The sequence below is a fragment of the Haliaeetus albicilla genome, chromosome 7, assembly GCF_947461875.1.
Source record: "Haliaeetus albicilla chromosome 7, bHalAlb1.1, whole genome shotgun sequence".
NCBI classification, from domain to species: domain Eukaryota; kingdom Metazoa; phylum Chordata; class Aves; order Accipitriformes; family Accipitridae; genus Haliaeetus; species Haliaeetus albicilla.
In genome coordinates this window covers 17644948-17657041 of record NC_091489.1, presented here as the reverse complement: position 1 = coordinate 17657041, position 12094 = coordinate 17644948, and the positions used below count along the sequence as shown (strand labels likewise).

The window sequence follows — 12094 nt, the reverse complement described above, 5'->3', positions numbered from 1 at the left end:
ACTTCCACTTTACTGCACACACAGCAATGTCAGAATTGAAATGCTGTTACAGGAATGCAATAACATGGATGTCAAAATTTCCACATAAGTAGAATAGTGCACTCTTAAGAGCACTATACTTATTTCCTTCCATCTTCACATTTATTGCTGCTCATAGCAGTTTGGGGGAAGGATTTATGGTATGCACATTTAACAACGTTAATTTGCCTTTCCAGCACTAAGTTCCGAAGAATGTAAAAGATATGAAGTAAAGCTCTGGGAATACCTTCTTTAGTGTCCTCCTTATACACATTCAACAACTTAGGTCTACAGACCAGGTAACTTAAGAGTTGCCTCAGCTCCTGCTCACCATACTACATGTTGTCACTATTTATTCATCCTGCCTATACAGAAGTTCCACAGTTTTCTGAAGGGAAAGGATTTTCTACACATGACAGTCCATTTATTTTCATATCCTTCAACAACTGTTTAGAGGCTTATCTTTCTTCTACAGGGAGAGAAACTATCCCGAGTGACTTCATACTTACCACTGGATAAAATACCACAAACATGAGAAGTTTCTGTTCATTGTTTCCTGTACCTACTCACAGAGCCTTGCTGCTCTGCCCATAAAATAACTGAAGACACAAAACATGGATTCACTAAGGTCACACTGGAACTGACAAATCTGCAATTCACAAAAATGCAAACTCTTGGGATACTTATTTTATCCAGAACTAAGAAGAGCTGTACAGTCATCTTGATAAAGTAGACTTCGCAGTGACGAGAGAATCAGTGTCAAGAAAAGGGAACAAACTCCTCTACAAATGCAACTTATGGTTAGCTAGAAGAACTATTTTTATATCTCAAATACTGTGAAGCCACATCTACAGCTCTAGCGTCAACACAGCTGGTGATCCACTTCTACCCTGAAACAGACAGGCAGTACTCCACTTTATTTTCATTTATACATTTTTAATACTAGTTTTCTCTTCTCTAGAAGGGACAGGGTGGGGGGGCGGGCAGCATGGGAAGGCTAGACTTCAAGCTCTAGAGGGAAGGGAGGAGAAACCATACAGACTAAAATATATAGTATATTGAAATTTATAGCATTTCTAGCCCATGTTCAAACATGCGTGTTACACAGGCTGTAAGTAGCTGGACTAATTGTACATACAGATTGTTTACAGACCACTAATGAGACTACTGTAGAGATAACAAAGTTTTAGCTTGTTAACAAGAGAACTAGTTTGGGCCAATATAGTTGTAGTTTATTTAAATTTAGATGGAATCTAAAAAACTCAGATAAACACTATTGTTCAAATGGAAAGCTGATATTTATTCACAACTTCTAAAACATTTTCAGTTAGATAAATGAAAAACCACCACAAGTTGTGGTTTAGAATGGAAAGAGAGATCATTGCTGTTAAAACAGCAGTTTTGGAGCCTGGAACACATGCAAAATAAATGCAAGTACATCTGTGACTTGAGATGCACTAGTCTTTATCACCAAAAAACCCCCCAAAACCAGTTGGAGGAGACTACTCAGAATGAACTGTACATTAATGCTTGTATTTCCATACATACTTTAATTATGAAGGTATCAAATGCCACCAAGCTAAAAACCTCTTGGTCAACTGCAATGAGAAACACTATTCAAAAGTGTGAAATTATATCCATTGTTGCTACAGCCCCTGGAAGCATCTCAGCATCAAAGAAATATCGCGATAGAAAAAACATACCACTCATTTTTAACGAGAAATGAGAAATTTTGTGTTCAGTGTATTTCAAGATGTTTATTTGGTTTAATCTGCCATAATTTATATTCACTTCAGTGCCTTTATTGCCAGTGTTATTCCAACACCAGAAGAGTTTACAGGTAACTTTAATATATAAATGTATGCAATTCTAACAAATGGAAAAAACATAAGTGCTGACATACTTTACTCACTGGTTGTTCCAAATGACAGCCTAAAATTAGCAACCTGCATTGCTGCTCAGAGGAACAGTGGATTGACAGAGAAGAAAGACTACTCATTCCCTTTGCGTCATCTGTCCAAGGGCTACAAGGTCAAAACAGCACGAGACCCATACAAAAGCACGCAGCAGCCTCCATCTTTGGCAACTAAAGGTTACTTAAATTGTATTTTGTTGAATAATTTTTTAAAGGCTTTTCAGACATCAAAGCACAAACATTATGGGCAGATGTAGCATTAAATTCTCCCACCTACTTTTCTTCTGAGTGTGAAAATAGTCACCTTGAGTAATTTTTTTCCCTTGTTTGTGTATAATTAGCTTCATTGCTTTCTCTGATTGCTTTCATCTCCCCAGTATCTTCTACAGGTAGGTCTTTAAAAGAGCAGCTGCCAGCTTTACCAAGGCAGCTATTGGTGGGACACTACTGATGCAAGGAATGAGTTGGGGAAGAGTGAACTCCCAAGGGTCATGTGGAATTCTCCTCTCCTTAGGAAGTACCTCTGTGCCCCTTTTCTACTGTCACTTTATATCTATGGCAAACCCAGGTAAGGTACAACACCAAAGTGTTGCTGTTGTCATTGTATCTTTCTCAGTGAAGAAAAGGAAGTAAAAGCAGCTGCTTTTAGTTATTGCTTATTAATTGCTTTTCAGGAGATTATTTACTGAACAATAACAAAAAACCTTCTTAGAAAAGGACAGATAGGGAGTAGGGCAGTGTTTGAGCTGATGATGTTTTCTTAACACCAAAAAGTTATGGATTCCAGAGCAGAAAACCAAAAGCCTCTTGTTTTCTTGGAAAGCAAAAAGGGATGGGTATAGACACAGGGAGGAAGTAAGTTTTATTTTGAGAGACAGATGCATGCATAGAAACTGATTTGGGAAAACTGTAATGATTTATGGTTCTGTATTATGCAGCATTACTACTTAAGAAAAGCAGTTGTCCCCCCAGACCTATCAGGGCATATGAAGATATGCTAGCAAAAATATAATGTATAAAGCTAAAAAATAAATTTGTTGGAATTTTTTAAAGCCCTGTCAGAAGCACATTGCCATTTGAGATATATTTCTAAACTGATAGGCTAACCAGTTCAGAACTTTAAAAATAAAACTAAGACAGAAAAAAAAAGTCACAGACGTGAAGTCTGCATTCAAATATAACTGGTTGTACTGGTTTGGGCTGGGATAGAGTTAATTTTCTTCAGAGTAGCTGGTATGGGGCTATGTTTTGGATTCATGACCAAAACAGTGTTGATAACACAGGGATGTTTTAGCTATTGCTGAACAGTGCTTGCACAGTGTCAAGACCTTCTGTGTTTCTCACTCTGCCCCAGCAGCAAGTCGGCTGGGGGTGCACAGGAGGCTGGGAGGGTACACAGCTGGGACAGCTGACCCCAGCTGACCAAAGGGATATTCCATACCATACAACATCATGCTCAGCAGTAGGTGCTACGGGGAAGAAGGAGGAAGGGGAGATGTTCAGAGTTATGGCATTTGTCTTCCCAAGGAACCGTGACGCTTGGCAGAGCCCTGGTTTCCTGGGGATGGCTAAACACCAGGCTGCCGATGGGAAGTAGTGAATGAAATCTTTATTTTGCTTTGCTTGCATGCACAGTTTTTGCTTTACCTATTAAACTGTCTTATCCAAACCCATGAGTTTTCTCACTTTTACTCTTCTGATTCTCCCCCCGATACCCCTGGGGGAGAGTGAACAAGCAGCTGGGTGGGGCTGAGCTGCCTACTGGGGTTAAACCACAACACTGTGGTTTAACTGGTCTCTTAAAAAAGAAAGCAAAAAAAAAAATCCCACATTCACACATTTCAACTCAGCTAGATCTATTATTTTTAATAAGGCTTGGTACTGAAAGTCTATGCAACAACCTGGGGTTTTTAACTTACTGTTTGAAGAATAGAAGGAATTATAAGAATTAAAACATCTTTTGACTTAATGAAATTGGGGAGTGGGGGTGTTGTGTAATTACGTGTATGTTAAAGTGACTTAATGTTTACAGAAGGTAATTTCTTCAGTACAGTAGTACTAAAAAAATCCCAAAACATCCTGTTTATTTATAAGTGCTTTTATAAGGTCTTCTTGTAATAAACTTGTACCCCCCCCATGTTACTATAAAATATAATAGATAGCATAAAATGTCAGCATTTAGGAATGCTACTATTTCTTATTCAGTCCACCAGAATACATATATGAACATTCTAGCTCCCACTACTGTGCCACCTCTAGCATCAATTTGCTTTACATTGATACAGCATTTGTCATTTTTCTTTGCTCTCCATAGCCTGAACACACAAGTTTCATTTAAGATGAAGTGCTTTGTATATTGACCTAGTCACTCATTAAGGCACTTGAAAAGAGTCAATTGCTTGCAACTGTGCGTCTGTACACAGATCAATCCCAAGTCCCTGAACGAACTCATGTTAAACAATGTAAATGTTATCATAACCAAATGCAGAGTAATACATCTAGGAAGAAGGGTCATACCCAAAGTAGAAGATTGTATTCTTAAAGGCTGTGGCTCTAAAAGAGAAGCCAGCGTGCAGGAATGAGCAACTTGGTATAACCTCCTGATGCAATATTACAGGAATCAATGCAATCTTTCATATATTAGGCTTTTCTCCACCAGAACAGCAATGTCAAACCTGTTTGACATCATGCGATGTACACAGGAGCAATGCACACATTTTACAGACAGGTCACAAGACCAAAGAGACTGCAGAAGAAAGCTTTTTTTTTTGTGAGCAGGAAAACTGTCTTAAACCAGACAGATAAAACAAACAGAATTTCTTAATCAGGAGAACAACTAGCCATAGAATTTTTGCAAGGAGAAAACACCATGCACTAGAGAGCTCTCTGATCTGGGAGAAAGGCCTAACAGCTGAAAGTGGAAGCCAGACTGCTTAGTATACAAATTAAATTCCTATTAGCAATAAGCTACTGGAAAAAAAACCTGCCAGATATATGTCAGAAGCTGAAGAAACAAGTCTTCAAATCAAGATCTGCTGTTTTTTTAGAAAATATAAATATAACCAAACAGCAGTTACAGAACTCAGTTACATTAAAAAAAACTTGAGCAAATGGAAATAACTTATGACATAAAATCCTACCCATGCAACAGGATGGTTCCTACTATGAAAAAAACAGGAAAACAAAAGACCCAAACACACTAGCCTGAGGAAATTTGCTTCCCCTGCATCCTGCGTGGCCTTGGCTGCATCCAGGTGCACACTCTCCTCTCTCTCTCTCCCCCCTATTAATGTTAGCAATATAGTTTTACTATGACGTACTATGGTACACTGGTTCTCCCAACTATCTCACACCGCATTTGAAGGATAATGGAAAGGAATAGGACACATAAAAGCAAGGCACTACCAAGCTGTTCACCTGAAGTTACTCCTTTCAAAAACCTGTTATGAAGAAACTGCTATTTGTATGTATTACAGGGCCAGTACACTGCTGATCCTGTGTAAAGCGTATTGTAAAGTGACCATATTTTCAAGCTTTTCCCTCCTCTAGAAATGCAACTTCCAAAACTAGGTTGCCATAGTAATTCTCTATTATTTAGAATATAATAGATACCTTTATTTCAACCTTTCCCCCTATACAGGCAAGGGCTTTTTTCTTCCCTTCTCCAGGCACAAGTACCCTGTGTTAAGCACAGATCAAGCTCTGATAGAATATTGTGAATGGTGGTAGAGGTATCCATGTTTATTATCTTAGTAAGTAATTCTTCCTAGATCAAATTAAGTTATATTAGTATTCAGATTTGACAGAAGTAGCTGCTGCAAATATTTCAAGCTTCCTCAAAAGCAACGTTTGGCTAGAAACTCTATGGGAGAAAAAACTGGGGCAAAGGCAACAGAGCAGAATAAATGAGGTTCCCACCCTACCTTCAAATTACTGCAAGTTTTACTGAGGGAAAACGAACCTATAATCAGTGCTTTTGGCTCAGTCTGACATGAGAAATTCATGAGGCATTTCAAGAGTTCTGTGTTTAGCCTAAATATTAAGTGGGCATCAATAAAAAAAAAATTAGTTATAAACATTGAGACAGTCATAGTGACGTCTGGAGTTCTCACTACATGTGTGATCACAGAATTACAATCCTGGCATTGTCCAGCTGAATACAAGGAAGCACAAATCAACGTACAGTCAATGAACTGTTACATTCACTGTCATATAAAAATGCCACATGTACAGTTTTCAAGAAATCTCACTTCATGTCAAAGTCCTGTGGTGCAAGTTACAATTAAGAAAACTAATAACTGATAGTTAATTAACCCACAAACCAGGTGTGTTTCCCCAGCTGCTACAATAAGTAAAGCATTTACTTTCCAAGACAAAAGACCTTTGCATGCTGCTGTTGGAAAAAGCAGATTTTGTACTTCTGTTGACCTGTGGACTTCAAAATGTTTAACTGTTCCTATGTGTGGGACATGCAGCAGTCTGTAGACCATAATAAGCAGCTTGTGTTTAAAATAACGTATGTCCTCAAATATCTAACCTGAAACTAAATACTTGCTGCTTAATGAACTGACAGACCAGGCAAAAACCTATGAATGGGGTGGGAGAAAAATATTCTTCCAGCAAAACCAAAGTCAGCCTCTTCTCCAACTGACTGGGGACACTTGCTTCATCTTTTTTAATCAAACAAACAACTCTTACTCAAATTCTGAAAGAGACATATATCCATTCACTCTGGCTGATGATGCATAAACCACTCAATTGTAGTAGACATTTAAAATAAAATAAATAGCAAGCTTTGGTTCCTTAAAAAGGTTAGCATACCAACACAAGTAACTTGAAAATGAAGTAAATTTGCTAAGAGTGCACTTACACAGAACTGAGGTACAGAGATTGAGGTAGTCACAGATTTATATGATTGCAGATGGGATAGAATAAAAATGCTCTATTTCTGAAAGTGTTGGAATACTAAATTTTCCGCAGTGACAGTATCTGAACAGTCACACATATCATCAATATTCAACAAGTGTTCCCTAATGAAAACACAATTATTTTAATCAGTACTTTTATAACGGTTCACAAAGACAGTACAGCACAACTGAAGAGTGCAAGCAGTTACGTCAACAAAACTTGCCATGCCCACTGTGCCTGAAAAACCATGAGACATACCTGATTACCGCTTTTTGCGGCAGAGTTGGTCTGAGCTGTATTTGAAGAAAGGGAATCAAAAAAGGCTTGGTCAGCTAATGAGTTACCACAGCTAATTCCATCTTTTGCACCTTCGGTAATAATCTGAAATGGAAAAAGTTGCAAAAGATTTTTCATGCTTCCATTAATCAAATTATGTTGTTTATCATATATAATCATCCTAACATCCGTGTCACTAGACTAAGATGGTTGCATACACCCTTTTTGAATACAAATTCAATAGAACCTTTTACAAGAAAATGATGTGATAATCTGGAAGGTTTACTTCTACAACAAATGGAATTGGTTTGTATTATAACAATGTAACATGCAAGACTGTTGTAGCAGTGGACACCTATCTATAAATTCATTAGGCCTTAACAAAGTTGTTAACATTACTGCTCGGAAACTGGGAACTGAATACTCAGAGGATCAGTTTGGGACAGCAAGACTGGAGAGTCAAAAGCTACTAGACCATTAGCTAGCCACCTGAAAACAAAAACAAGGCCATGTGAGCCAGCATCTTCCTCACACACCACACCCCCCTCCCTTAATTTATTTATTTATTTTTAAAATAAAGAAAGCACTGGTGAAGGAAGGGAAGCACATGCCTTAAGAGGAGGCTGCAGGAATTACAGCCAGAGTCTTCACCTAACCGGCAGCCTGCAGACATACAGACACAGGGCCTTCCAAAAGTGAATTGGATTCCAGTCTTTGCATTGGGACCCCCGTTCTGTTCCCACCGCCATACCACCAGTCTTTAAACAAAGAGCAGATCAACACACACTGAAGAGACAGCAAAGGCCCTCAGGAAGAAGATAAGCTGAGTAGTCCCTGGATTTGGGATTCCATATCCTCAATCCCAGAAATGGGGTTCCATTCCAGAGATTTATAAGCATGCGGCAAATGAGCCACAGCAACACAAGTGTAAACTTGCATTACTCATTTCACTTCCATATCTGTATCTTCAGACAGGAAAACAAAACAATTATTGGATCACGAGACCCCCAAAACAAGACAACAACTAAAAATAGCTCATGTTCTGCAGATCACCAGTATTTACTACAGACAACTTCCTGCTGCACTTCTTGGGAAACCACTAAGAAGCACAGTAGCTTTGAATGGCATGTTTGCACTGGTCTCCAAAGCCAGCTACAGTTGCTACAGTAAGATTACATATTCCAAGCTTTAACATTGGAAGTTTTATGTTTGAGCATTACAGTCTGATCAGCGAACCAGAGGATGGCCTTTTCAGTAGTTCTGCTTTCTAAGTGCAGAGCAGTGGAGTCACTTACTTCAACATAATCTGTTGGAACAAGGCCTCTCTCGCCTTGGCTGTTTTTTCCTTCTAACCAGCCTCCACCGACATCCTAAAAGTAATAATACAGAAAGAGTTTTGTTAGATGGATCCCGCAGCATGCTTTAAACAGCTCAGGAGGATGCACTGTCTTGCTGTCACATGCAATGTTCGAAATACAGTTATGACTGTATGACCGTGAACAAATTCGCATAAATCTGCTGAAGTAGCAGATACTCATTTAAACGGAACACAGACTGTGCTTCTTTCACACAACTATTGCGGACTTTAGATTTAACTAGCATGAGGGGAAAAAAGGTTGACTTTCAGCACTTTTGATCATTTATGAAACCACAATAAATTGTTTGGACACAGACTGCATCAAAACACAGCTATTAGAACGCCAATTCCAAAGCATTAATTTTAATCAGATTATAAAGAAACAAGACTCAAGAAATTAAGCTAATGGTAATATCTGTAAAATCTCTGCAGGTGCAGAGGTGTGTGATGAGTGGGAGCTATAACCCACAAAAATATTAAGGATAATCTCAAGATTGAGAGGCACATACCATGCAAGATCTGGAGATACTTTCTAGTTTACATTCAATTTCAGAGGCAGGTCTCATGCTATTAGTTTGGAAAGAACTAACACAGTTCAGCTCTGATCTCAGTGGGGCACCCTGTTTGTTGTTTTTAAACACGTATTCTGCATACACTAAGAAACCTTTGCAGACCATTGCAGTTAAGCAAAGTCAATTCCAGGACAACATTATCTAGAATAAGCCAGTTCTGTTTTAAATCAAGCTGTTCCTTGAACACACAGTTACATGTCAAGCTAACTCACAGCTGCAAATTGGAACCACATATGCTAGACAGCAAGTACTGAATTTCAGGTTTTCTTAATTTGCTTTTTAACAGATGTCTTTGTTTATTCACAATTTTGTTCTCTCACTTGGAAATTTTATGTAATCCTGCACATAGTAAGGAGAAGTCTGCTTATGTATTCAAGATTTTAAACAGTAAATAAATAACAAACTTTCATTTGCTTTTTCTGATATACCTAAAAGCTTACACTCAAGAACACAGAAACAACTAGACATTTCTGATTATAAATTCAACTAGCTTGGTTAAACTGCAAGAGCAATGACATCTCAAGCCAGATGTCACATTTGCACTGCTGCACTCAAGAGCAATCATCAGTGGACTTTCATGACTTCTGCTATTGCTGTCTAAACTTATTGTATCAAAAAAGATCAAGAGCCTTTGTGGCAATCTATCCCACAGTTTAATCATGGATAGGATAAAATAAAGTTTTACTTGGTTTTAGGTATATTGCCTTAACACACAGATGTCTTGTTCAGCAAGAACTAGCTTAAAAGCGGTAAAATATTTATTTAGTCCTACTTTTGTGAAACAGCATTAAACTCCTGAACTCATTTAAAATGCTACCTCTGCCACAGCACAGCATACTATCCAGGATGGTGCTGGTTCTATTAAATGGCTGCTTCAAATATTTAAGGTTGGTGGAACTAAAAATTACCAGGATTATACATAACTAGGCTCTTCAAAGAATTAGTTTACTCTGCAGAACCCATGTTTCCTATTCAACCAGATAAATAAAACCTGGCATCAAGATCAGGTGTTTTTTATTTATATGTGTTTTAAAAGGAAAGCCTAGTCACTGAGCCTATCACCTATATCAGTACACAAAAATCAAAAGCAGAATCAACTAACACCTTGTTACCAAGGGTAATAATTATACAGGACAATAAAAGTGCACTCAAATTCAAATTGTACATACAAATCAAATCTTAGTCCTCAAAAATACTATTAATTTAAGAACTTCCTGATAGTAATACCATAGTATTTTCACCACTCCTTCCCTGTACCTTGTCCAAATTGCTTAATTATGAAAGGACACACAAATTTAGTAACAGATTTTGTTGCAAGTTCTTTGAACAGACTTGGAATGCTGAAGTCGTTGATTAAGAAACTCAAAAACGAGAAGGGAACCGGCAGGTCAGATTTAAATGCAAGTGGCAAGCACCTGAAACACTGCATACACACAAAATGTGGAACATCAGGCACACAAAAAGACAACGTTCAGATGTAAAGAATATCACCATCATTAGCTCCTTCCTTTGCCTTGGCACTCAGCTCTAGAGGGGAACAAAGCTGAGCAAATTCCTAAGTGTTTAGGCACAATCTGAGAGGCCCCTGTCCTCCAAAACTGCTCATTGCATTTGTTTCCACAAAACTATTAGAAATTTTTTTGTATTTAGTTTATTTGCTAATTCTTCAGGGGAGGGTAGCCAGGGCTTTCGGATGTCACCTAGCATCCTTTTTCTTCCATCTGCTAGAAGTAGGTCAGGAAAGTGCACTGAAGCCTTGATTCCATCTCAGTTTTCTTACCGGGTTGGTAATTACGATGATCTCCCCTTCACTGACGGTCAGCTCATTGTTTCCAGGCTCAGCAGCAAAATCATACATAACACGAGCCTGAATGTGAAAAAGAATACAGCAGTGAGCCTTCCAGGTTATTTAGAAGATACGATGAAGGAAGTATCAGCACAACTTATTCCTAAGTAGCAGAAATAGTAAGTGGGTTAAGGCTGGATGTACAAAGAGCAACTCAGCGTGTAGGAAGCTAACACTTCCTAAATTTGAACTCCAAACTGAACACTAACACAAAGTTTACAAGATTAAAATCTCCTGTGGAGCTTGTTAGAGATGATCATTATTTTCCAGGAGGATTCACAGTTTAAGACTGGCTGTTCTCTGCCATGTCCAGAACTATCTGGACAACTTTTTCCAGGGGAAGAAGGAAAGGCTTCTAACTTTAGCAAACAACCCAATTAATATTTTTTTTTTTTTCTACAAGACATATTCCAACTCCAGTTGGGTAAAGGGAACTGTTTCACAGAGCAAGCAATTCAGGAAAAGAAAAACAAGTAATTGCAGATGTAAGTAACCACTGCTGTACATAAAAAGTAATATGTAAAATTATATTTTGAGACTCTTTGTATACAGGAGGAACTATGCAAATGCACAGACAAACAGTGAGAGTAGGCCTGTTATGAACTGGCACGAAGGGGGAAGGAAAAACAAAGCCAACCTAATTTTTAAGTGTTCAGACACACAAAGGCTCTGCTGTGTACTGACTCTGCTACCACACTACATAAAGAAATGTTATGTTTGAAACACTGACAAAGTTGCCTAACATTTAAAGAACAGTTCTGCTTCTTTATACAAAGAATTGTGACATGGCCTAAGATTATATTCCCAAACATCTTTTCATTGTCTTCTATTAAATTCCTTTCTGATCTAAAAGTAGAGAAAGCTCTCAGGAATTACAAAGGGACTATGTTTATTTTCTCACAAACTGTTGAAATGGATGCAGACAGAAACCACATATATTTTCCCCTTGACTCTTAAAGCAATATATAAGTGGAAAGCTAAAACTTTGATTCTGAAGTGGCATATTAGATAAACTTTAAAACCTGACCACAGTAAACCCTTCATCTAAGCTTCACTCCCTCCAAAAGAAAATTCATCAACTAGTAGAACTTATAAAAGATAAAAGCCTTATTATTTACACCTCAAGACTTTATATTAGCCAGGTGCCCCAGATGTAATTAATACATTAATTTATCTGATTGATGCCAATACTGAAGTATCAA

At 38.0% G+C, this 12094-nt stretch overlaps 1 protein-coding gene across 1 annotated transcript in view; it reads right to left on the bottom strand.

Annotated features, from left to right (window-relative positions):
- Positions 1 to 12094, bottom strand: part of SNX9 (sorting nexin 9) — a 64695-nt gene that overhangs the window by 33548 nt on the left and 19053 nt on the right. The window contains exons 2-4 of the mRNA XM_069787096.1: positions 10827 to 10913; positions 8413 to 8487; positions 7100 to 7222 (exon numbers count right to left, since the gene is read on the bottom strand). Of these exons, the coding sequence (XP_069643197.1) occupies positions 7100 to 7222; positions 8413 to 8487; positions 10827 to 10913 (285 nt within the window). The remainder of the gene's footprint in view (positions 1 to 7099; positions 7223 to 8412; positions 8488 to 10826; positions 10914 to 12094) is intronic.